We start from the raw sequence: 26179 nt of genomic DNA, 5'->3' as shown, positions 1-26179 counted from the left end.
GTCAGTGGCCAAGGAGCATTGCACAGCAGGAAGTTTGCACCTTGGGGGCGTGTGTTGGTGATAGCTGGCAATGCTCTTTTATCTCTTCCTGTTGATCCAGAGCAGCCAGAAAACATTGTTTACATAGACAAGAGATACGAGAGGTGTAAAAAGCACTTCTGCAGCAACGTTATTTACGCTGCAACCTTGTCTTTAGTGAACCGGTTCTTACGCATGAAATAACGAGTTTCAGGGATATCGTGACAACTCACCATTGAGAAAGGTATTTTTGGAAACAAAACGTGCAAAGTCTAATGCTATTAATATGCCGTAAACAGAGCTTTCATAATTAAGTGTCTCCTTTCATTGTGCGCTTGTGTGACAATGCGTTTGGTCGTTTGGGCGGTAACTTTTTTTTTATATAAATTGATAGAACTTAAAAGCGTTACATCGAAGCGAAAGCCTTTAATGTGTCCTCCTTCACAGAGCCACATCACTTATTGATACAGCCCCTGCCAGCGGCTATGCACTCTCGCCACTACTGCAGTAGCCTCTGCAGTTGGTAATAGAAGAATGAGGATGACTGCTCGTGTTGCCTGTAATGCATGGAATTGATAATCTGTTTTTCAGATATGAAGCTTGTACCCTTTATATGTTTATCTTTGAGATGTGTTGCATAATTAAGTGCTATGCACTCAGCAGCAGTTGCTCTCATGCTTATAGAGTGGCACGCAGTGGTGGTGGGAGTGCTTTGCTGCTCGTATTGATTACATCACAGAGCAGTGTGTTTCTAAAAAAGGAGGAATTTGAAACTTCAAATTAAATGTATTAGTTTTAATTACACTGTTCTAACTACTTGTGCAGACTTGACCAACACAGCATGAGGTCAGTCAATAAGAAAGCTTGATTCTGAGCATCGAGGAAGCTCAGCTTTGTGAATGCCTTGATAACAACTCGCAAAAATGTGGCCACATAGTTTGTGGCAATGCGATCTAAGTGCCTATGTTCTTTCCGTGCAGCTTTCCCGATGTGATGATACCATACTACGCCAATTCCAAATGGGCTGCGCTATTTTTCGTCGTGTTTCTGCTGGTTCACCTCTACTTCCTAATGAACTTGGTGAGAGACACACACACTTGGGCTGTGAGCATTAATGAAAACAGTGCTTGCACCGCATGCATACTTTATTAATTCCTTTCTATGTACTCCCCTAAATTCACATCAGACAAAAAAAGGTTCTCTGCATTTCTAAATTAGACATCTTAGCCAATTTCAATTAGCTTCTCTAGCAGCTTGTGTATGTCGGTCACACTTTCGACGTAGTAGTCCGCCTTAGAAAGAGCCCTTCCAACGCGAATGGACAGACCAGTGCACACATCAAACATGTCCTCATCGGTTGTGTCATCACCGGCGCACATTGCTGGCTTCACCTGTGCACAGGGCACATCTTTGCTCACGGTACGCACGTCAACTATCCCTTTGCCCTCTATTACTGCGTCGCCCACGTGGCGTCTCAATCGCTCCAACATCTCCCTTGGATCAAAGCTAGGCACCCTCTGGTAGTGGAATGCTAAGGCAGTGCTCTTGACCTCCAGAACAATGTCTGGCGACTGCGTTTTGTACTCCTCCATGATTGCAGCACACTGCATCAGGTCCAGGGGCTGTCCCTCTCTGCTCCAGGTGCCGTCCTTCCTGTGGTAGGCTCCGTGCTCTGCATAGATTTCTATCTCGGCTGGAAACCATCCGTCAACCTGTTCTTTCTGCCTTCCAGTGCATATCACTGCCCTGGCTTTCTTGTTGAACCTGATCAGTAGGTCAACCAGCTTGTCACTGGGCTGTGCATTATGAGGGTTGGACTGGATGGCGTTCAGTGTTCCATCGTAATCCAGCATGAAAGTCTTGTTCGACTTGAGCTAGTGTTCCTTGACAGCAGCAAAGTCGAGCAGCGGAAGGTCGTCCCTCATCACCTTGGTCTGCCTTGTCACTGCAGTACTGCATTTAAGTGCCATCACGATTAAAACTTGCACTAAATAATGTTGCAATTGCAGTGCTGCGGTGTTTCAATTATGCTCTGACCTGATGCAACCAATTCTATTGTAATTTTGCTGTGCATACACTTGATGTATGAATGTTTACCTAACATTTTCTAGCTATTTTCTCAGTTTAATGTGCAGACACTTTGTTTATTAGGTACCCAACACTTTAAAAACAGGTGCTTTTTATTTGGCCATTATAAGCATTATTGTTAGCTATAATTTGGCCATTTTTTTGGTGTTATAAATTAATAATACCACGTGAAACCTTCCTGCTCTGTTTCTGTGCTTGACGTACTACTGTACAATATCAGTAGCTAGAAGCTGCACCCAGAGCACCAGTTCTTTTTTCTTGTTTCTTTTTAAAGCAAAGCCTAAAGGCACATACAGTGCATGCATGCAATGTAACTTTCTGCCTGAAATATGCGCTAATGAATTTTGCAGATGTTCATATCACCCGAACAGCAGAACGCACTACAAAAGTCCCTGTGAGGCATTTTAAATGGATGTTTGGAAGGTCACAGGAATGCTCTTAGCAGAAGGGCTAATTTGTTTGTTTGACTGGCATATGTTAAACATTTCGTATGGAGTGGAAAGAAGATCATTGTTGAGGTTCAGCAATGCATCGAAGTTGCACGATTGGGAAGTTATGAAAGCCTGTTGAGCTACAAAGCCCGAGGCTGAGATTCAGTGATGTCTGTACTGTGGGCACGCAGCGGGAAAGCTTTTTCATTAGAAGGGTGTTCTCACAATCTTTCATTAACTTGTACATGCTGTTGATTTCTTTAATAAAATATGCTTGTTGTGGAGCACACTGTCCCCATGCCAAAGTGGTCTGTCTTAGCTGAAGGGCTTTGTCATACTTCGCGATGCTTGTCCCAAAAAAAGTTCAATTATTCAGAGCAACAGATATCAGCTGGCACAGAAATGGATGCGGATAACTATTTCATTACTGATGCAGTTTCCTTTCTCTTTTGTATGTGAGGAAAGCAATGGTACCCGCAGTGCCTTATGCTTTGAATGTGAAATGAACTTTCAGCTTTCTTTATTTGCGAAATATTCACACCGCGAGGCTCGCTTAGGCAACTTCAAACTGTGGCGAAAGCATGTGTCTGGCTGAAATGCATGCAGGTGCTGGCGGTCGTCTATGAGCGCTTCTCAACCCTGGAGAAAGAAAAGTTTCGTAAGCTGCTGCTGCACCGCAGGAAGGCCTGCCACCAGGCTTTCCGTCTCCTCGTCAACCGGTCCTCTCCATCGTGCCTCTACTTCTGCCACTTTGAGGGCCTCATGAAGTACTACAAGCCACGTGCCAGTGAGCCCTCTTCCTCCATTCCTTAGCTGCATTTAGGGTCTCATGTTTGGTGGTGCAGTGGTGAGTTGCACACGTGATGGCTGTGTGACTTGAGCTGATCCATTTTTTTCCTTCATGTCATCTCAGCTGAATCTGGCAGTCTGCACTTGCCGTTGCATCAGCAGTTGTGGCGCAACAGCGAGCATTGCAGAACTTCTGCTGTTAATAATGCCTTTGAAAGCAGGAATAGGAGTGTTTGGTTTAAAGACTATGAAAGCTTCAATGGAATCCAAGACGGTGGCGACTGTAAATTCTTCTGGAGCGCGGTGTTTAAGCCACGCCCATTGGAGCATATTCGCTTAGCGCACGCTTTCAGAATATGAACCAGTGTGAATGAGAGGCTTTGCAAACGGAAAGGGATCAGGGATCGGTAGTTGTAAACACATGTAATTGAACCTGCAGGTGTAATATAGATAGACTTCATCGCATTATATATTCGTGCTCATAGCTACCTTCAGTTATAGGTCACGATGAAGACTGAAGGAGAATAGGTCAGAGTTTGTTCTAAGGCAAATGACTAGCAGGTCTGATCATAGTAAAGCTCTATGCTTTTGTAAGACCCTAATTAAGGCATAGACAATTTGGAAAGTAGATTAGGATGTTCATGAGCACAATGTAACATATCATCAGTTAGTGCTGTTTGTTGTAATGGGGCTGGGAGCATTGCCTTTAGCACAGGAGTTTAAATTAAAAATTTACTATTCGTGTGCAGCGCAGATAATTGTGCAAGAGCAAGTGTTTGAAATGTAGAGTATGTGTACTATATTGGATATGAGGGCTGTTGGACCGATCAAGTCTGGTGCATCCAGTATCTGGATATGAGTAGAAATTGCCTAGAAGGATGCTGCCTGGCTCAGTATAATAGGCTGAGGGAAGTTAAGTGCAGGGTCATAGAAAATGTGGTCTGTGATCAATATTTTCAGTTTTGCCATTTGTGACAGCATTGGCTGACATTTCTTGCAGTTCTAAACTAGGCCGTACAGTAAGAACTGACATGTGACACTGGAATAGCAGTAAGTCTTTTGCGATTATATGTATCAGCAAAGAGAGGAAGCGCAGGCAGTTTAACTAGAAGGGTGTTCTGTTCTGCTTGACTATCCTGAACTGGAGAGTTTTAAACCATGGTTTGGTTTGGCTTGGTGTGGGGTTTATGGGGTTTCAACGTCTCAAAGCGGCTCAGGTTATGAGAGACGCTGTAGTAGAGGGCTTCGGAAATTTCGACCACCTGGGGCTTTTAACGTGCACTGAAATCGCGCAGCACACAGGTGCTTCTCCGTTTCACTTCCATCGAAACACACCTGTTGACACATAGATGCACAAGAGAAAGATGAGAGGGAGGGAGTAAGAAACAGGGACATTAGATAACGAAGCGTTCATATTTAACCAGCCAAAGGACGAGACACAGGGAAGAAGAGGACAGGACAAGGCTGGACTAGCAACTGAATGTTTATTGAACGGAAGAAAACAACGAAGAACATTCAGTTGCTAGTCCAGCCTTTTCCTGTCCTCTTCTTCCCTGTGTCTCGTCCTTTGGCTGGTTAAATATGAACCCTTACCAACGAAGTGTGCTGCATATCAGAAAAAAAAATGGACATTGTTGATCTGGTCACATCTGCTGCTTGTCATAGCTAGTGGTGTTCATTTATATTCATGCCCTAAAGTCATTGCTAACATTCCTGCCAAACTAAGAGAGCTTGTTATTTTTGTTACCCACTTTTTGCTGCATGCCATTTGTGTCTCCAGAAGCCTTCTTTGCATTTAATTTCCCGCAGAGCGGAGAGATGTCTACTTGATGTTTAAGAGCATGGACACGGCCAAGAATGGATTTCTGAGCCAAGAGGAGTTCCTTCAAGTGTATGAAGCCAGCAAGCTTACTTGGGAAGTAAGTGAAGTCATAGTGCTTGTTTTCTTTTCCTCTTTTTTTTTTCTTTTTTTCAAGCAGCAGTCATCCTTTTGCGACTTTTGTTATTCAAACAGTGATCACCTTCCACGCTATGCTCAAGTTATTAAGCACTTTACTAAATGAACAGCATCTGCAGATAGGTGTAACACCGCACAAAATCTTTACTGCAGTTACAACTCTGCTTCAGAGAAAATATCCAAATGAATTTATATCAGAAGCAGTTATTTTCTCAAGAATGGTGCAAGGCTTAATAAAGTTGGGTTTTCAGTACCTCTTTTATTTGGCACACTAGCAAGATAATAGACTACTCACAATGAAGAAACTGATTGGGAGCACCTGGCAGTGTTCACAGCATCTCTTTTCTTTTTTCTTTAGCGAAAATGGTCAGACTACCCTTGGTTTAATGAACTGAAGAGACCGTTTGAGAGGAAACTATTTGAAGGTATGACAGCAACACCTTTATCACTCATATTTCAGAGCTGTTTTTTTAACTTTGATGTTGGGCATGGCTTTGACGTGCCAGTGCAGCGCAGTCCAGTCCAAGCTCATGTGACGTGTCCCACTTTTGTTCCATACACTGCACTGCCCTTACCTGTATGATGTACTATTTTGCTTTGCACAAGAATTATGCTTGCAAATTTTACAAGTTTGAAAAAACTGAGCATCAATTTTTTTTTTTTTTTTACTGCAGGTGCTTACAAAGTGATCACTTGGAAATGGAGCAATGTTATCATATGTAAGTGTGACTCTCGTCTTAGACTGTGCAGAAATATGTTTCGTGGTTGCTTGTGACCATCTTTTTACCTGCTCTAACCTTCCTGCTTTCTCCTGACCAGGGGCCTCTAAGCTTGCGCCTGTTTCTCTTGCTGGTCCATTTTTGCTTCACACCTTTTCTGCCCAGTCGTTCGTTGTGAGTCTGCCTACTGGTTCTGTACATGCTTTCAGCTTCTGCTCACTCTCTGTCGGTTTCTTAAGACAACTTTTTTGCTACTACTTTCCAGGAGGCTCTCACTTGTTTGGCTCAGAGATACGGGGAACACAGTTCAACATTTGATCAACTGTACTGGAAGTAACTGGGCATCTGCATGGTTTATTTGTTGCCTAATGGACAGTGTGGTTTACGAGCAGTACACCAGAAAGCTTTTCAGGCTGAACATTATAAAAAGAGATAAATATACTTAACACTATTCGTTTATAGCTCATTGCAATAGAGAGCAAGTCACTGCTTGAGTAGTTACACAGTAAAATAAAAGTGTATGAGCTCCTCACTAGCTATCAAGTATGTATGTAAAGAGCTAAGGAACATAAATAATAAGTTGATTATGAGTAGGTGTTGAAGTTCGTGCTTTTCATTGTTTGAAAACTTGGCAATATTTTTTCAGTGTTTATTTGAAGATACAATTTTTCTTTATCAGTGGTGTATAGTGCTGTGTACCGGTGCGGTTAAAAGTCACATATAGTTTACCTTGGCCTTTTTTTCTTACATGAGCATTCAGTTTAAAAGTAATTAACGCCCATAAGTCCTCCTTATACAGGGCTGTACTTGTGGAAGGCAGTGGTATCGCAGTTTATAGATGTAAAAAAGATTAAAAAGCTGGCACTGCAAGTCAAAAATTAGTTCAGAAATTGACTTCCAAAAAGTGGGCTGCCATGTTGTCATAAAACTGTTGCACTCCACGGATTAAGAAAGAGGGCGGATCGTCACTTGGTTGCGCAGTGACAGCAGAGACGGAACTGCAGCTTAACTGTTGTAGTGCTCGCAAGTTTTTTACAATTATGCATAGTTTCTCATCAATGTCTTTACGTGCAATGGAAAAACCTGTTTAACCAAGTAATTGCCCCATGTGGATGATGACTGTCAACAGTGATTTGCTAGAAGAGGATCTTAGGTAAGGATGTGGGGCCTTCCAATCTGCAAAGGCATCTAATGCCTCAAAACAGCACTTAATCCGATAGTACCACTATCTCACCATGTCCTTGGCTTACGGTACTTCATTATTTTTTTTTTCCTTTGACTCAATGTAACTCCTATCAGCAGTCAGCCAGCTTTACTATGCATGCCATTGAGGTTGACCTTTTTTGGTTGAAACCAAATTTAGAAAACTGAATTTTGTGAGGACTTTGTTTGTTTAAACAAGACAGTCCAAGACCTAATTATGAAAAGGATATTTAGCTCACAGGTCAGGCTAAGTATCTGAACATGCTAACTGCTGAATCATCATGATAAATAGCTCAAGAACATATTGTTTTAAGCATCAGTTTTAAAACCAGAGTAATATGTAGTACACAGAATACAGTGTGATGTTCCATTTGGAGAATCGAATTCTGTGAAAAGAGAATTTTTACGCAACTTCACGGAAATCTAAGAACTGAAGTGATCTTTTCTTTTAAATTGAAAAAGAAGAAAGGCTAAAAACAAGGAGTTTGGAGTCTGAACGAGGCAATTTTTGGTTACAGCTTCACACATCACTGGTATTGTCTTAAACTTAGTGTTCATAGTTGTATATTTTAATAGCAGGGAATGGCTGCTCGATATCAACCTCTTAATTTTCTTTATTTTTAGGCACATTCATTAATTCTGCTTGCATTTGAAATTAAAAGACCTTTGACAACAACGCTGTTTGGAGAAAATAAGGCCTCTTTTTGTTTTTAACAAGGGCCCTTTCTACTGCTACTATAAGCCATCTAACTTGGAACAAACACAAGTGCAAAGTTTCTCTCTTGTTTTCAGATCTTGTCATTGCGGCCAGCTTTTTTTGGCACATAGTGGAAATTACGCAGTTGACAAGTAAGAGTGCATCTCTGACTATATTAATTTCATGCTTGCTTTTGCCTGCAGCTGCATGCTAAGAGAGTTTGCGTCAAAGTCAAATGTGCACTTTGCTAAAGTCTGTTGGCATCGTTCCTATATTTGGTATTGTGCAGGTGGGCTGTCATCTTTCTTGGGAGATGGCAGAACTGGATTTTCAGCGTGGCTTCTCGTTGGGCTATTGATATGCAAGTACTCGTTTTAGACGATATATGTCCAACGGTTATGGTCCCAACGCATTTGTATTCTAGATGCTTGCACACTTGGCAACAGGATGTGCCCTTCTAAAACTCTTAAATGTTTTGGTTGCAGTTTACCTCACCGAAATGCTTCTGAAGATAGCAGCCTTTGGCGCAGCCGACTATTTCCACAAAGGCTGGAACAAGTGAGTGAGACATTTATTTATAGAAATGCAATTCGAAATAGCCAGGGAGAGTTTCTAGAAATTCAGAAAAAGTATAAATCTATTCTCTCCTATTAGTTTCTACATGAGAACCAGCACTTACTCTTTCGGAGGCTAGTTCACTCATTTTGTATGCATTACTTGCTTTTAACAGTCATTAAGATAGTTTTTGTTCTAGTTGTTTGCTTGACCAAGATTTCTTTTTTTTTTCCTTTTGTTGGCACTTAACCTACCTTTTCATTGAATATTGAGGCTTGTTCTCAGTCTTCAGTGCATTTTTCCTTACGCATATAATTTTTACGCCTTTGCTGCTTTCTAGACATTAGTATTTGTACCTCATCATGCTTTCCATTATTCTTTCGTGTGCTTTTATTTTTTCCACATGCTTATATCTGTTTTGCCGTTACGTTCAGAGCTATGTGTATGTTTATTTTATAAACATCTTTGTATTGTGTATGCATTGCATCTGCCCCTCTCCTCTATAATGTATGCTTGTACTCTGAGGGTATAGCTAATTAATTAATAAATGGAATCATTTTATGCTCTTATTTATAGACGGCAGTTGAACGGCTTCTTTGCAGCTTTCTTTGGCTGCATTTAACATAACAAGATCTCACTGTTTTCATGTTTTCAAGATGCCTCAGCTTAGTACTGAACAGATGAGCATTTAGTTGCAGAGACTTCTCAAGAACCATGCTTCTTTTTTTTTCTTTTGTGTGCAAGGTTTGACTTTGTAATCATCTTGGCTGCTATTGTGTTTGGGTCCATTGGTGCTTTCTTGGATGCCAACCTGTTGCGAATACTCGTATTTCGTTCACTACGCCTTCTCAAGTAAGTTTATGTTTTCCGATTTTATCAAATATTTGTTACTGCGTAATGTGCCAGCTACATCTGCCTGTGAAAAATGCACTAATGAATAGTCAACCTGCTTGCATTTCTAAGTGTGCACTGGAACTCCAAGCAGCAGACGGTATCCAGGCAAAGGGTTGTGTTTTCAATGCCATGCCTAACTTTTGGCAGACTTGGGACGAAATTAAAAATCTATTGCTTCGCCTTTTCTTTTCGCTACTATTCCTTATGGAAAAATTTGTGTTGCATTTATTCATGTTTCTGACCAATTTTCTTTTAGTATGCATACAGTACAGTGAAAAAATTCTTGTATTCTTTTTCCTTGCCTAGGAGCTTATTTAAAGGTATTCCTCACTGTGCGGTTTTTATGCAAAGAGGTCAAATGCCATGTGTATGTTTTGAACATTACATTTAATTTCTTTCAGGTTATTTCAGTTGAAGAAGAACTACCATGATGTTTTAGGCACAGTGTTCATCCTGATGCCTAGATTTGTCAGTGTTGGGCTTGTCCTTGTTATTGTCTACTACTTCTTTGCCATCATTGGAATAGAGGTCTTTTCTCAGTACGTCATGGAGGACTGCTGCAAGTAAGCATGACCATGAGTTCACAAAAAGAAAGTTGTGGTATCACACTTTGTTACTGACATGAATATTTCATTTTTGCTCTCAGGAACACAACTGTTGAAGTTTACTTTGCCACAAATACATCATCTGGACCAGGGTACTTCTACCTGATGAATTTTCACAATATGGCCAACAGCTACGGTATGTTGGGTATAAGTACAGAAAAAAAAAAATAGCTAGTGGTTTAACTCAGGTTAACCCAGGAGGGAAGCAGAAGCTTGTAAATGGCTATGCTCATTGCCAAGCTTGGGTTAAAAACATTGTGCTTTTCTCCAAATGTAAAGCCCGTTCTTCATTGGGCTCTTCGGCACGCCGCCTTTTCAGGGCCTCATTCCGATGTGCCTTCCTCACGTTCCGACGCACTACTGTAGCAGGATGTTCGTCCTCCCCCATGTCGTGCAGTGTTGTAACCTAGGCAGGAGGAGCCCGGGTGCTCCTATTTATACATGTATTGCTCTTCTAGCGCCCTCTACTTCCACGTCACACTGACGTCACCTCACGCGACCTTGACAGTATTGCCCCTCTACCTCCACGTCACACTGACGTCACCTCACATGACCGTGACCCTGACAGTGGTCACTGGCCACTGGGGGCCTACGCGACTATGCCCCAAAGCCATATAGCGACCACCAGGTCACGTGACTTCGATGATCACAGGCCACTTGGTGGCCTATGTGACTATGCCCCAAAGTCACATGGCGACCACCAGGCTTAACACGTTTGACCTCTAAATCTCTCTCAAGATGAAAATTGTGCATACCTCACGGCTCGAACTCCCTGGCATAGTGAAGCTTTCGCTTCAAAAAAAATATAAAAAGGGAAATTCGGTATAGAAAGATAGCAAGGCCAATGAAGCACTATCTTCTCAACAGCTAACGTTTCGAAATGTTGGGACACTGCCACAGTGCTACCTTCCAATGTCTCTGATAAACTTATCTTCCTTTGTTTCAGCCCTGAATTCGAAACAAGCGAAACAATGACATACTAAGCCCACTGACTTTTCTAATTCTACTATTACTCATTTCTGCAACTGGTGGCCATCCACACAGTTAAGAGAAAAGACAGGCACGCTTATGCACCTTCTCTCACTCCTCCTTTGTCATCTAAATGTGTGCTACATACGCGAGGAGTGTACCAGACTGTACCCAAGCTGTACAAGCATGCATGAACAAATGTAAAGACAGCATTCAAAGTGCATTGAATGTACTGGTAAAAGGCTTTACCCCCTTCTTTGAAAATTTTTTGCATATTTAATAATTTCACTCAAATCTTTTATGTTGGAAGGGCGCTGTCGCAGTTGTGCAGTGGCTAAGATGCCCGACTACTGTGCTGGAGCACCCGGGTTTAATCCAGACCGGCGGCGGCTGCGTTTCGATGCAGGCGAAATGAAGAGGCATCCGTGCGCTGGGCAATGTCAGCGCACGCTAAAGATCCCCAGGTGGTCGAAATTACTCTGTAGCCCTCCACTACGGCTCCTCTTTCTCTCTTTCACTCCCACCTCCCTTCCCTTACTTGCGGTTCAGGTGTTCGCAAAAGCAAGTGTGACAGATACTGCGCCTTTCCCTTCCAGTGACAATTTATTACGTTGGAAGGACTGCCGATGATGAAAAATTTCTGTCTACGATCTGAAAACAGACTTGAAATCCTATGGGAACATAGATGTTGGTTATCATCCAGAAATGAATCATTAAAAGAAATTAAAATGAATAAAAAGGTAACTGTCCTGCTGCGTTCTGACCTTTGCAGTGACACTTTTTGCCCTGATGGCCGTCAACAACTGGTTTATCATCATGGATGGATATGTGGCAGTTACATCAGAATTTAGTCGTCTTTTCTTCATGTCCTTCTATCTGATCACTATGGTGAGTTGAACAAAAAAAAAATTGTTTTTTATTGTGGGACAACACAGAGCGAGACAGAGTGCATTGTTTTGTTGTGCAATACATTTTGAAGTGAATGAGTGGATTTTATGTTACTGTATCCCAATATGCTCAACATGACCATTTACGTCTTCTCTTTCACCGCTCAGATTGTCCTGCAAATTGTTGTGGCCTTTGTGTTGGAGGCCTTCATATTCAGAATACAGTACAAAATGAAGATAGGCAAAGGCAGCAAAGGTGAGTTGGTATTTGACTCTGGCGTTACAAAAACTGGTCTGTCATAAGCTGTTGCAAACTGCTGTGCTTTTGACTGTAGGCATTGCTATAACTGCTGTCACGTGCAGCCACTACAAGTTATGACATTGCAAAAAATACTTCCCTACAAACTTCAGAAAAGCTCTTGAAAAGCTTGGCAACTTGAAGAGGTTACTTTTCATAAGTTGTAATTAATGGTGCGGAGAAAAACGCGATGGTGCCACAAAAGAGTGTGGCATCTGTGTGGTGCTTACTTGTTATGATTATTGATAGCCTGTTGATTACAAATGACATGAGCTGTTTTTCAAACACTGCCAGAACAATTTCCATGAGATGAAAACTTTATGCGCTCTTAGTACTTATGCCATGGACAGCAAGGCTTCAGGCATTCCTTCTTCCCTGTCTGAAGTTGTCATGGAGAGAAATAGTAAATGCAACAGAGCTGCCATCGAATCACTGACTACCTTTCCCATTTGCACACAAAGTGGCCCAGAGGTTGTTTCTTTTTTCAGAGACCTTCATTTTTGACATTGATAGTGTGGGCAGTTTCACACGTGGCGCCAAAAAAATTCGCACATAATTTCACCCCCCCCCCCCCCGCCATTCAATGCAGATGACAACCTGGTGAGGGTGGAGACGACAATGTCAAGGGCAGAGCTGCAGTTCTGCAATGCACCTGCTGACGTGTCCAGGAGTCCGCAGCCGCTGAACTACGACATGGATAGCAGTGCACAGAAACTCGTGTTTCGAGGAGTGCGCTGGAAAACGAAGTTTTCCTTCTGCCTCAAGATGTACGCTGATGAAACAAAGGTACAGCGCAATATTGCTTGTTCCAGAAACGAGGTGTGAAAATGCATGTATACTTTGCTTCGCACAAACATTACCGTGTTGTAGAAGCTGTTCCTGACATCATCTTATCAGCAAATGAATCCACTAAGCTACTCGCAGGAATGACCGAACCGGCTGGATAATCAGTAAAATAAAAAAGGGAAAACTGCTTTAACAGTACTTAACCCATTGTATATATGGCTGACACATTCACCTCGGGAAGCCCTGTGTTTGCATTTTTTTTTTGGAATCTTAAACAAGCTGACGTCACAATTTCAGGCTGCATTCTTATATATATAAAAAAAATGAAAGTCGCATAACTAGGACGGTACTAATAACAATAGAATAATGTGGTGACGATGATTATGGTGCCCGGAGACCAGGATCAAATGCTGCTGATGTGGTTGAAACGTATGAACTCAGGTTTCAAATACATCACTTAATTCGAATTCCAAATACACACTGCAAAAAGGGCCTTGCGGAGGATATATACTTTTCAACTAAGAAATCCGCAGGCAAGAGTGGCGTACGCACAACCGAGACAAATAAATGACTGTGCCCATCCTGTTTCAGATCAGTTCAACTGAACAAATTTTTCCATGCTTCAGCAAGATTGACTTGGCCATTGCCAATGCCATTGTTCTAAATAAGCATTGTTTCAAAACTTCACGTAGAATTTCAATTTACTGTTCAGCTACTGCATGGCTAGCTTGGTGACTGAAGCTAGTATTTACTGCTTACCTTAGTTTTATTTACCTATTATTGTAAAAACCTGCATATAATACAAGGTTTGTTTCTTTTTTTCCGATTTTATTGTGTCAGATTTTTGCCTCGTATTATGTGTAGATCCAAGCAAATTTCAGCCTAAATTCGAAGTTCTGGCCACGTTATTAATCAGCGCTGTCAGCTTCAGGCTCCCAGCAAGAGGAAGCGCTGTCTTGCTATGACGTCAGCAGAGTTTCCATGGTTTCGGTTTCACCACGCTGACCCCGCAATCATCGCGACCACGGTGCCCGCGACGCACATGTGACCTGAAGCATGCAGAGTACACCTCTCACACGCGTCTCTCCAGCCATTCTGACTATGTCCTACAGCCGAATCGCGAAACATTGGCAGGTACCTCCTGAAGGAGCGCATCGGTACCACTTTGGAGAAATGCAGAATACCGAACGCGTTTAGTGGTACCAAAGAAGATTTTATGCAGAAAGATTTCTCTAGCAAGGGACTCTAGGCAAACGATATACGTACCTGATGACAACGATCGCGAGAACCTCGAATCTAAGAACACTTCCTAGGCGCACACGCCGCGCATTGCGCACAGTGCTAGACGTGAACGGGTGCGAGCACAGAGCCAATGAGCCAACGACTCGTGCGCTGCCGTCACACCTACTGATTTTAGAACAGCCGGAGGACTATGCGGCTTCCGCGATTGCAAGCCGGCAAATGTGAGCTGCTCTTCTCCTCACTGGACGTGAAATTCTCCGATCACATTGTACGCGAGAAGGGGAGCGAACCAGCACCGGCACATCGAAGCTTCGCAGCACTGATCAATGCCTGGTGCGGGATTGTATTGGACGGGAAAGCGTGTTCGATTCACGGGACAGCCGTGAAATGTAGTGCAAATAAAAATTTTTTTTTATTCTTTCCTCGAACATTTTTCCCCGTTGTTGCAATCTCGAAATTACACCTCGTATTATATGCGGGTTTTTTACGGTATGTTGCATGAACCATTGCCAGGTACACTTTGTGCCAGCTTTAGATATCTATGAGAATATATACCTAATTACATAAACTTGTCTTTTTTATTGACAGGAGTGGCTCGACCATGCAGAGCTGGAGGAAAGGCGTTCAAATGAGTGGCTTGTTCTTAACATGCAAAGCCCCGAATCCGACGGTGGAAACCGTTGGGAAGGAAACAATGCAAATCGTCGAACATTTACCTTATGACTACAAACAGCCTCAGTATGACATGTACAGCTGTATAGCACATCGTTTGGTGTCAACATCTTGCTCATTACCACAAGATCACTGCTGCCAGTTGAAATGCTGGCTTTGGCACTGGTCTGAGCTAGTTCCTGTTCCTTTCTGCACATCAAGCTTCATTTACTAAACCACAAAAACATGCATATTTTATTACGCTTGTTCTGCTGTGCCTAGATATCAAAGCCTGCTCTTTTATATTGTGAAGTAATCCCAATATTTACAAGTAGGTAAAAATTATGCAACCCATATCTACATTCTGTCTGATTGCAGTGAGGCACATTAATGTCATACCATGCTTCCCTGTGAAAGCTTGCAGGCCATACAACTTGGCTTTCAGGGCTTTTTTTGTTACGAGACACAAGTGCCTGTGTTAGCTGTTGACTAACTGCATGCTCATCATTGTAGATAGCACGGTGCCGCTCCGTGGTCCTTGGGTTCCTATAGAATGAATGCAAAGAGTGGACAGTAAACAACACCCTTCTACGGTCTACAGGGTTCAGATGGCACGTGCCTACACACACTTTAAGAGCAGCTTCATATGTATAGATTTTTTTAACATGGGCAAATTTTTCTTTAATCTTAGGCTAAGTGATATGACCAGGTTGACAGGTGCAATCCTCAGGATTAAGGAGAGCACAGTACAAGTAGGCTAACACGAGTGGCTTGAAATGTAAACCTGCTGTGCAATCACATTGCGTTAGCACTACATATAGACAATGTCCTCATGTCATGACAGCACTGCCATTATGGAGCAACCGTTGCATTAAGAAGCATTGAATTTGAAACATCTGGTACTTTCAAGCACAAACAAACGATAACGTAGAAGGTCGACTATGTTTGTGAAGGATAAATCTTGACATATTAGCTTTTAGCAGACTGTGTGCACGATAGTTTTAACAGCTGCTGCATGGTCTTTGGACAGGTTTATACAAGATAAAAATGGTAGGACGCTTAGCTCTGCCTTTAAACATACGACGCAATATCATTAATGGCTCCCGTCTGCAGCCTCTCATTCGTGTAGCCACTTTGCCAATAACATAGTCACAAGCCACCTAGTTATATAAAAGGCCACCCAACCCATAGATATCTGTAGAAGCACTGCGTTAATCAAGCCGTACGGACGTGCCTGCATGTATAAGAGATTTGCTCAGGGGTCCTCCCTATCTATCTGAAAGTAGAAGCCAAAGTTGGCAGCTCCTGCCATTACATATGATCTTGCAATGTCGCACAGCCCGCCGACCGATTTGTATGTGGTCATGTCACCTGGCAACAATCACCTACCTGAGCTAAGCCCGTGATTTTTCGCTCACAGGCGACAAAGTTGGATTTTCTGTAGAACGGGACCTTTAATACTATTGTGTCAAAATCCCCCCATCATCCCATTTTCACTTTGGGCTGGAGCTGGATCACTTTATACAAAGCATCGGTATCGCTTAATGCACCATAGCACACTCTAGACTGGTCTGGGAGAGCTGAAAGAATGTCTAAGAATGGCCATGCCATTATTTTAACCCAACACAGCTGCCTATAACGTCTAAAACCACAGCACATGCAATGCCGCATAGGTACAGCTCACTGGGATGCAGTGCTTCATGGGGAATTATGTAGGAAACGAAGTCACACTGTGATGCAGTTTAGAAACTATGAAATTCACCAATTGCATATGGATATTGCAAATAAAGTTGGCTTTTAAAAACAAGCAGCATCTTTTTAAAACTGCTGGAAAACTTTTTTTGTTGTTGTTTCATCATATTTTCTAGTATGATTTTACCTTGTTATCATGCCTTTCAAGACCTTTTCACAACATTTTCTCTCCCATTTGTAGATTAACCGCTAGCACAAAAAAAGAAAAAGAAAAGATGTCCTCTTAACAATGGCACAATTTGGCGTTATAACCTTTAGCAATGCCAGTCTCGTAAAGACTACCAGTTTTCTTTTTTATTATTTACCATTATTATTTACCATTTCTTACATTAAGGTTTCCAATAACCATGAGGCATTTTAGATGGGCACTCAAAACCACCTGTATTGTGTGCCCACATTTTTCCGGCGCTTGTCTTATGCCAAAATACACAAAACAAAGTGTTTGCAAATATGTCAAATGATTTCAGCATGTCCCATTAGTGCAATTATAACAGTGCCATTAATGTATAGCTTTTCCCAGTTCTATCTACACTAAGGCATTGTAAGGAGGTACCACGTAACTACACTGAAACTATCAAACACTGCAGACATTAAACTCTATAGCGATTGCTAGTCTTCACTAGTTTTAGACCTGGAACAGTACCACATACAGTTAAGAGTTAAAAAAAAAATTCTTGATACGTTTTTGGAGCAACACTATTAAAGCTCGGCACTGCGATTGCAAATACGTTGATAAGAAAGGTGTCGGGCATGTTTGTTTCCAAAGAACAGAGCTGTGCCAGCCATGAGGTGCAACTTTCGCCGCTTTGGGTACGTCACTGCATTGATCTTTTTTTACTCTAAACTGGACCTGCACATTACCACTAGTGCACGTCACCTCTATGCTTTGCTTACCTGAAAGTATACCTGTGAATAAAGGTTCTTTTTTCTCCCAACATGTTGCCTTACATTCCTAGATAACCATTTAAAAAAAAAAAATGCCAAGTTGTAAAAAAGATTCAATGCATAATAGTCAACAAGCCAACATGGTTGGTTGGCTTAGAGCTCACTTAGCGTTACAAGACTGCATTCAGGTCACTGCATTCTGCTTCATCGCAGTATAGTCTCCTGGGTATCCAGGTACAACCCACACAAATACAGACGTTTTTCATTACAGAAAGCTCTAGGATTTAAAGTTCTTTTATACATTTGATGAAACAGTTGCCTGAAAATTGGTAACTTCGGGTACAGAAATGACACTGGAGGAGTCTGATAATAATGGCATAACTACCCAAGTATAATTGGCAAGTGAAACACTGAAGAAGCACAGCAGCACCGTAATCCTTTACAACTTGTTCAACTAAAACTGCAATACAATTTGCAATTTGTTTAATTTGCATAATCTAAAACATCAACCTTTGCATTATTACCATTTAATGCCACATAACAAGGGGTCTCTGCTTATAGAAATTCCCAGAATATAACGACTTAACTGTTTCGTATCATATTAGCGAGTAGTCAGCACATCTTCCAATGTGTAAAGAGGTGAAAGAAAAAAAAAAAAAAAAGTATCAAACACATATGCTGCATAATTATCTTAGTGCGTCAATGGAAACTACACTGTCAGTGACACCCATTTCAACAAGCAGTCCTGCTGGCACAAATGGTGCCGAAATGCACACCGGTACTCTTTTTAGGAGAACATCTTGTCGACATCACTTTCTGTTACAATGTCTCGGCCTTCAAAGAGCTTGTCAACTGCCTTTGCAGCCGCCTTCTTATTCAGTGTCTGTTCAGAGACCAATTTGTGTGAAAGCAGCTTACAGACTTTCTTGAAGAGCTCCTTTGAGAGTCTATTGTCTTTGTACTTTGGGTACAGACACCGGTTTATATTTCTTGCAGCTCGGTTCAGCTCTTCCTTGGTGGCGTGCTTCTTGGGACTCGAGGAGTCACCTGCTTTGGCTGACTTGTGCTCCGTGTCCCTTTCCCGGTGCTTCTTGCTACTATGCCTAGATGTGCTAGATTCTGTTGAGTCAGCAGAATGCCGAGACCGCTCTTGTGCGTCGAGTTTCTCCTCACGAAAGTCCACCTTTGTTTTCTTGCTGGAAGGAGACGCTTTCGAGTCTGGTTTTCCATCAGCTTTCCTCTTGCCCTTCATGGGGGACCGCTCAAAGAAATATCTTATCTTTTCAGCCGTTTTCTCCATGTCCTGGTTTGGGCTGCAACTTGAGTTAGGAGGGGTTGCTTCTGGTGACACCACGTGGCCTTTACTGGCAGGCAAACCTGGCTGCTTCGGCACAGAAGTTTTGGAGGAACAGGGGCTGCTTTCACTGAGCAAGGAATTATCTGAGTATTCTGCTTCCGTGGGCTTTAAAATGTCAATGGCCACTTTTTCCTCCCCAGCACTGTGCGCCGGCTTGCTCGAAAAGTCAGTGGCACTACTTGGTCTGCTCTCCTCAGATGTTGATGACGCATCACTATTGGCAGACGAAAAGAAATTCAAGATGGTTTGCAATCTCTCTGGATTGGCCTCGGGCTCTTTGGTTGAAACTTTAGGTTCATGATACTTTAAAAGTAGGTCGTGAAGCTTTACTGCCCGTGTGGCTTCCCTTAGCGCGACAAACAAGTGCACCAGTTCCTTCCTGTACATGTGCACATTCTTCTTTGTTTTAAATATCATCAGTTCATGCTCAGCAGCACAGTTTTTAATCTCCTTTGGAGTCAGCTGCGGCTCATCGTTGAAGGATTCGTATGCCGCATAGTTTCGTTCCATTTCCGCTTTCAGCTTTGTGACATAATCCTGTCGCATTTCAACAGAAACTTCGTTGATTGCAGAGCACTTAGGCTCCAGGACAGAACAGTTCTTGGGGATGGTTCTTTTCTTTGGCTGTTCAGATTTCGTCCCTCGGCGTTTCCCAAACTCGTCCTGAATAAGTCTAGAAAGGGCGGCAGCTGCCACTTTATCATTACTTTCACCATCACTTCCACTATCAGCATCATAGCTTTCTGCTTCCATTTTCTGGCCAAACCTTCCACCCCCGTAAAGCTCATTGTCAAAACCATTTTTGCTTTCCTTCTTAATTGTCCCAGAGAAGAGAGTAGCTTTGAATGATGACAGCCTGGCCTCCAGATGCTTTGGTTTTGTGCAAGCGTCGCAGTTTCTCCCACAGCTTTTGAGATCATCTCCAAATTCCCTGCACAGTACCTTGTGACGACAGGTCATTCCTTCACAATATTCAGCCATTTTTTCAAATGCTTTGATGGCCATCTCGGCAACAGTCTTTGCCCTCTGGGTCTTTGCCCCATTTGCATCTCGCTTGAGTAAGTAGGAAATTGACTTGCGGTCCTGCCTTGAGTAATAAATTCGGCAGTATGATGGCCTTCCGTCACGTCCGGCTCGGCCAGACTCTTGATAATATGCAGGAACAGACTGTGGCACTGACCAGTGAGCCACGAATCTCACCATGGCACGATCTACACCCATTCCAAAGCTGACTGTAGCAGCAATTACTGGCACTATGCCTTTGGTCCATCCATCTTGGTTCTCTTTTCTTTCTGCTGCTTTCATGCCCCCATGGTACGGCTTTGTGATCAGGCCAAGTGAAGTGAGCTTCATGCTCACTTCTTCACAGGCGTCGCGCGTTCTACAATACACTATGCCACTTCCCCTCCGCTTAGTATCCTCCTCCTCCCAACCGTCACCAAGGGCACGTAATGCAAAGTTTTTCAGGTTTTCGAAAGGCTCGTCAAGAGCCTCCTTGAATTCGACATCATAGTAGAGATTAGCACGAAAACTGGATGTCTTGAATATGGCCACAGGCTGCCGCAGCCTCAGCTGCACAAGGATGTCGTCGAAGACCTTGGCAGAAGCAGTGGCTGTGGCAGCAACCATAGGAACGTCGGGAAACAGGTCGCGCACTTTGCCAAGTTTGAGGTAGTCTGGCCTAAAGTCGTGCCCCCATTCGGACACGCAGTGCGCCTCGTCAACGACAAAACGTGCAAGCTTGCCGATCTTGTATAGCGCGCTGAGGACAGCCTGAAACTTTTCGCTCGCTACCTGCTCAGGCGTCACGTACAGAAGACGAGTATCTGGTCTCATGCTCATCAGGTCGCGCCTGACGCGTTGCCGTTCCAAGGAGCTCATGGTCGAGTTGATAGTTTCCGCTCGAATGCCCAGCGTCTTCAACTTGTGCAGTTGGTCTGCCATGAGTGCTATGAGGGGAGACACCACTATGGTTACGCTGTCCTTTGGCGTTACCACGGCGGGCAGCTGGAAGCAGAGCGATTTGCCAGCACCGGTTGGCATCGACACGAACACGTCCTGGCCGCACTGCGCCACAGCCTCGACTGCCCTTTTTTGCATGCCGCTACGATAAGCTTTGTGTCCAAACACTTTCGCCAGGGCATCTCCCAGGGCGTGCGACAGCTTGTCCGGGTCCATGATGACTTCCGACGCCGGCACCTCGGAGTCTTCGTTCCTCGACTCCGACATGGTATACCTTCACAGGTAGCTAGCTAAATGTGCACCCCGAGTCCGGAACAGCGCAATATGTCATCAATACTTTCGATCAGTCCATGCAATGCCCGCACCCGGCTCACGTTAGCAGAAAGAGCTACCACTCTTCACTGCAAGGCGTTCAGTCTTCCGTGAACAAACCACGAACACACGGGGTGGAGTTCACAGAACTTGTCGCAGCCGCACTCGATGCACAGTAGCTGAAGCCGACGGCATCTTCCAGAGAGGTTCAGCCAAGCGACGATGAAAGATGAGGCCGCCACGAATGAAGCTGACACGAAAGTAGCTGCGTTGCAGCATGCACTTGGTAAGGTAAACGTTACCACAACCGCCAGCGTACGGCTTGCATCTGACCCGCAACTGTGAGAGCTACGGGTGCCCGAGTGATATGCGCACGAAAAGCACGTCCAGAGAGCCTAGTAACTTTGCAAATGTTCTGTGATCGAACGCCGACGACGGTGTGACGTTGCGCGCTCATGCTTTCGTGTGACGAGTAGTAAGCGGCAGCAGGCAGCCCAGACTTGGCCAAGACAGCAAACATGCACATCCAGATAAACTATGAACCGACGAGTAGCAGGGGGCGCTGGTCGCTGTCACTCGAGTTTGACTGCTCGCAACTCGTGAAAGTCGACAGCGATCAAACCATCACGCAGCTTTAGAAGTCTTCGCACCTCTGTATTTAAGGATAGTCGAAGAAAAAGGCACGGACAGAATGCCTGCATATACAAAGGAATATATACAAGAAAAACTTGAGAAGGAGCTAGAAGCTACTCACGTGGTGAGTGATGGCTGTAGCTGGCAAAGGGCCACGCTTAATTCATTGCTGTTACAGTGGTTACAGTGCTGCATAGTCGATGAATGGACTGCGTTTGCAGGCTGTATTTATCTGCTAATCAGCTAAAATAAATAGCGCGGCTTTGTATAGCTTCCAGCGCAAAGACGAGCGGGAACATTCTTAGTGCGTAATATCCAACTAGCCTCCGCAGAGCTCCGCCGTTTCCACTTGTTACAAAATAACTTGTAAATAAGCAGCGAGTGTAACCACTATAGTAGTAGGTGTTTTGGATGGTAATCAAACGCCGTAATCGTTTGCGCGACACTGCGTTTTTCATTCAATATATGCCTGGCTCTCAGCGAGTGGTAAACAAACTGTTGCAGGACATCGAGGATATTTCGGACGGATGTGGCGCCAAGTTCAACGCTGTCATCGTTTCACCAAAGTTCGAAGGAAAGGGCCTCCTGGAAAGACACAGGTACTCTATCCATGTGGCATCTCATATTTTTATGTTCGGCAGCAATTCAGCACACTAATCGCAGTGGCAACAGCTTCTGTCACTGGCCCGAAGTGTTTGTTGCAAAAAACCGTGACTTTAATTGCCCAAAGATACTAGGTCTGGAAGGCGTGCTGCAACTTCCCTTTTACAAGAGCCAGTGAATGACACGAGGATTCCTCGTGTTCAGTGACGCAGGAGAACCCGTGCCTAGCTCTGCATTTACTGTTTCGTTTTCTTTTTAATGATCGCATGATCATCTAAATACTAAATACAGCCAACTTTCACTGCTTCCTGCATACTGTGCGAATCGACGCTCAGCATCATTCACCGATTTCCATGAATGATGTACTACAATTGAAATCTCTGATGCAGCCCCGAGCTACTCTTATTAGCCCATAATACATTTCCTTCAATGAAAGCAGTCACAAACTTTGCAAGCTACTAGAACGCATGTTAGCTATGCGCCTGTCATGGTGGCTTGAAAGATGCAACTGGTACCGTCCAGCTCAGATTGGCTTTCACCCTCATTTGGGCACTGAAGATGGGTTGGAACACCTTTCAAGTATGGTACTATTAGGAGGAAGATCCCGCAAAATCCAGACCATTTTAACAATGGACATCCACAAGGCCTACGACAATGTCAGCCACTCAGCGATTCTAGCCATTCTACACTGGCTATGTTTCCCACCCAGAGTATGTAACTTTGTAAGATCATTCTTAGAAGACCGTTTTATTTCCATAAGGATTGGTAAAGAACGTGTTGGACACTTCAGCGTAAAGAGGGGTTTGCCTCAAGGATCCGTGCTGACACCAATAATATTTAACATGGCGCTCCTACTTTTGGCCTGGCAACTAGCAACCATTCCGGATATATTTTATCTGATGTATGCAGACGACGTCACAGTATGGTCACTACACACGGATCTAAGCCGCCAAGAATTAGGCCTTCAGACTGCTCTTGACAAGACATCTGAGTGGTGCACGAAAATTGGCCTAGCCCTCTCAGTAGAAAACACAAACTTTATGTCTATCACAAACCGATGGGGTAGACGCAGGCTTTTACAAGCACCGTTACACCTGTCATTGAACGGGCATCTGCTCACTACCACTTTGTTGATGAGAGTCCTTGGTGTCGAACTGGACAGTTCTGGTTCAGCAGCGCCATGGGTTCGATCTGCACAACAGAAGGTCGCTAGTACACTGCACCTATTTCGGCGCATAGCCCAGAAAACAGGCGGCGCTTGCAGCAACATGGCTCGAACGTTAGTGCATTCTGTATTACAGCCTCGGCTTGTCTATCAAGCCCAATTTCAACGTCTCACATTAAGAGATTGGGACCGCTTGGAAGCAGTCAATAGAGAAGCAATGTGAGCCATCACTGGCCTCCCTCGCCTGACATCCATTCCCACTCTCCAAGCGGAGGCCCAGCTGAACACCACTGATGAGCTCGTCGAGCAGCGTCGTGCAGCACGCTACCTGAAGCGTGAAGCTATTCCAGCAGCGTCTGCATTAGCGCATTATTTTGATTCGTCTTGTATGCTGCTTGAAGCAACGCCTTCGGAACCTCCGTGGAATCGGCCACAGATGACAAACAACCGTCCGCTATGAGAAAAGCGCCGAGTTCAACATTCGGTGCAAGAAGCTGAGCCAGATCGTTACACAGACACTACAGGGCACTTCAAGGTTATGTAAACGCAAGCTCTATGAGATTTTACATACTACCCTCATTTGTCCATTGCTTCCTGAAATACGCCACATATGTTCATATAGAACAGAAGCAACGCACCTTCCTTCTCTAATAGCAGAGCTCGTTGCCATTCACGACAGTTTGTCTACATTAGCAGACATCCTATATGCTGCACCCCCGACCATTTTGGTCTTGCATACAGAATCGAGTCAAGCAGTCCGAGCATTACGGAGCGTAGCTAATACCTTCGACATCATCAACTATATCTGCAATATTGTGCAAACATATCCTTGCCCTGTGCTTGTGGTGTGGGCTCCCCACACTATGCTCAGTCTCACAGAAACTGATGATGCGTCCTGTTCCCAGAAAGTGACATATCCTCTGCCTATGTTAAAGTTGTCCGCAGGAGATGCCATAGTGCCTGCAAAAGAATTTCTTCGCCGCTTCACGCATGCTTTAATTCCACCATTTGGATCAAACCTTCCCGGCGATTTAACTCGCCGTGAGGAGGTGGCGCTGAGAAGAATCTGCGTGGGTGCTGCGTTAAGCCTGCTGTAAAATCTTCCTGGGCCAGCCAGACTGCTCCCATGAACTGCCCTTTCTGTCCAGCCCCTGCTATGGAGGCCACACTAGACCACTTCCTAACAACTTGTCCTGGTCTTCGCGTGGCCCGCAAAGCACTCCTTAGAAGCCGCTCTTACCACCCTACCAGACCACCCGACACAGGGGTATGGACACATGGCCCACACCACCGAGAGCTGTTGGCATTCATTGCTGCCACAGGCCTGTATCAATATATTTAAACCCTTATGCCGAAGAGCGAACTTGCGCAATAAAAAAATTAAAAGCAATCACAAGACATGTAATAAGGTAGTGAATTTTCATTAGCATTTGCCCAAGCATAGTCATATATCACCACCACAAAGGAACTTATACAGCTTTCTCAGAAACCTCTTAGTTTAAAAAAGAATAAAAAAATAAAAGTCCTCAGGCAGGGCTCGAACCTGCGATCATTGCCTGTTTGGGGCAGTCACTCTAGCAGATGAGCTGACCAGGATAGCTAGCAGAACAAATGGTAAGGCAAGAGCAAATTGATAAACAATAAAGTGGTAACAACATTAGTCAAATATTTAAGGGATCCCGTAAGGCTGAACAGATTTGTAATAAGGGAGTAATTACTGATTAGCATCCATGCAAGCGCAGCCATATGGCTATGAAGCTTTCCGAGAAACATCAGCGTTGAAGAAAAATGCGTCTTGGACCAGCATCAATCCTACTTGAAGAGTTGTTAATTCGCTCTCGTCTTACCATCAGTTCTGCCAGCATCCTGGTTAGCTCGCATAGTTGAGCGACTGCCCCAGACAGCAATCGCACTGGGCTCGAACTCTGGACCAAGATGACTTTTCTTGTAACTGTTAAGTACATAGGAATGCTGTACAGCTTTCCTTTAGATCTGTAAAAGACTGTGGTGGATGCTAATAGTTTTACTGCCTTATTATACAAACAGTGGACCTGCACTAGACCTGCAGCCCTGCCCATTTTTGGAATCCAACAAGAACTGGAGTGGGTGATCTAGCAAGTTATGGCACTGTAGAGGGAATTTTAGAGAAGAGAGCTGGGCTAGTTGGTGCGTTTACCTTCTGTCGCTGTCCCTTGTCTGTTACACGCTAATTGCAATGTTGTAAAGGGAAGAGATGAGGGAAAATATTGCACATTGGACAAAAGGTGATTCTGGGCCTCTTAAAAGGTGATCGATAAAATAACCGGAAGCACATTTACGAGACTTTGACTCCAGTTAACAGTGTTGGAGAACAGATTTCAAGCTTCGCTTTGTGCAGTGTAATTGCACATGGTGTGTATCCCCTGCTCATTGGAAATAGTGCAGCAATTTATCACACTTTGAGACCCTGCCACCTCAGGTCCCGCGTGGGTATACTACAATGCCATTTAATTTGTTTTCAGAATGGTCAACACTATCCTCGGCGAAGAGCTGAAAGTCATTCATGCCTTCTCACAGAAGACCTGGACACCAGAACAGTGGAAAGAGAAGAAAGAGAGTAAAGAATAATTATTGTAATGCCTAGTTAACCACATCTGCCTTCTCACACATGCAGTTTCGTACAGCTTACACCATGGAAACTGCTGCGCAATCAATACAGTAAATTTTTGTCCACCAGCTTGA

The 26179-nt window shown here is 43.8% G+C and overlaps 4 protein-coding genes across 5 annotated transcripts in view; 2 read left to right on the top strand and 2 right to left on the bottom strand.

Annotated features, from left to right (window-relative positions):
- The window catches only part of LOC146196581 (two pore calcium channel protein 1-like), a 27865-nt gene extending 10389 nt beyond the window's left edge, over positions 1 to 17476 (top strand). For both annotated transcript variants that reach the window (XM_084598330.1, XM_084598331.1), the window contains 15 exons: positions 999 to 1098; positions 3144 to 3324; positions 5136 to 5245; positions 5642 to 5708; positions 5958 to 6002; positions 7998 to 8054; positions 8192 to 8263; positions 8388 to 8460; positions 9202 to 9309; positions 9753 to 9914; positions 9998 to 10092; positions 11698 to 11813; positions 11981 to 12068; positions 12700 to 12896; positions 14727 to 17476. In XM_084598330.1, coding sequence (XP_084454456.1) covers positions 999 to 1098; positions 3144 to 3324; positions 5136 to 5245; positions 5642 to 5708; positions 5958 to 6002; positions 7998 to 8054; positions 8192 to 8263; positions 8388 to 8460; positions 9202 to 9309; positions 9753 to 9914; positions 9998 to 10092; positions 11698 to 11813; positions 11981 to 12068; positions 12700 to 12896; positions 14727 to 14861 — 1606 coding nt within the window. In that variant the 3' untranslated portion in view covers positions 14862 to 17476. The remainder of the gene's footprint in view (positions 1 to 998; positions 1099 to 3143; positions 3325 to 5135; positions 5246 to 5641; positions 5709 to 5957; positions 6003 to 7997; positions 8055 to 8191; positions 8264 to 8387; positions 8461 to 9201; positions 9310 to 9752; positions 9915 to 9997; positions 10093 to 11697; positions 11814 to 11980; positions 12069 to 12699; positions 12897 to 14726) is intronic.
- Positions 1154 to 22173, bottom strand: LOC146196579 (uncharacterized). The gene is made up of 2 exons (XM_084598335.1): positions 21812 to 22173; positions 1154 to 1971 (listed from the first exon to the last, which is right to left on the bottom strand). Exon 2 carries the CDS (start codon positions 1869 to 1871, stop codon positions 1242 to 1244), a length of 630 nt encoding a protein of 209 aa, XP_084454461.1. The 5' UTR covers positions 1872 to 1971; positions 21812 to 22173; the 3' UTR covers positions 1154 to 1241.
- Positions 17797 to 21558, bottom strand: LOC146196580 (ATP-dependent DNA helicase Q5-like). Its single transcript, XM_084598328.1, has one exon. It carries the CDS (start codon positions 21010 to 21012, stop codon positions 18214 to 18216), a length of 2799 nt encoding a protein of 932 aa, XP_084454454.1. The 5' UTR covers positions 21013 to 21558; the 3' UTR covers positions 17797 to 18213.
- On the top strand, positions 21606 to 26179 carry LOC146196578 (bolA-like protein 2). Its single transcript, XM_084598336.1, has 3 exons — positions 21606 to 21814; positions 22195 to 22289; positions 25960 to 26179. The coding sequence occupies exons 1-3, from the start codon at positions 21749 to 21751 to the stop codon at positions 26063 to 26065; spliced, it is 267 nt and encodes an 88-aa protein (XP_084454462.1). The 5' UTR covers positions 21606 to 21748; the 3' UTR covers positions 26066 to 26179.

Source organism: Amblyomma maculatum, chromosome 3 (genome assembly GCF_055883805.1).
Source record: "Amblyomma maculatum isolate TAMU_Amacu chromosome 3, ASM5588380v1, whole genome shotgun sequence".
Classification (NCBI taxonomy): Eukaryota; Metazoa; Arthropoda; class Arachnida; order Ixodida; family Ixodidae; genus Amblyomma; species Amblyomma maculatum.
The sequence above is the reverse complement of the archived record's forward strand: the minus strand, read 5'-3'. Positions and strand labels throughout refer to the sequence as shown.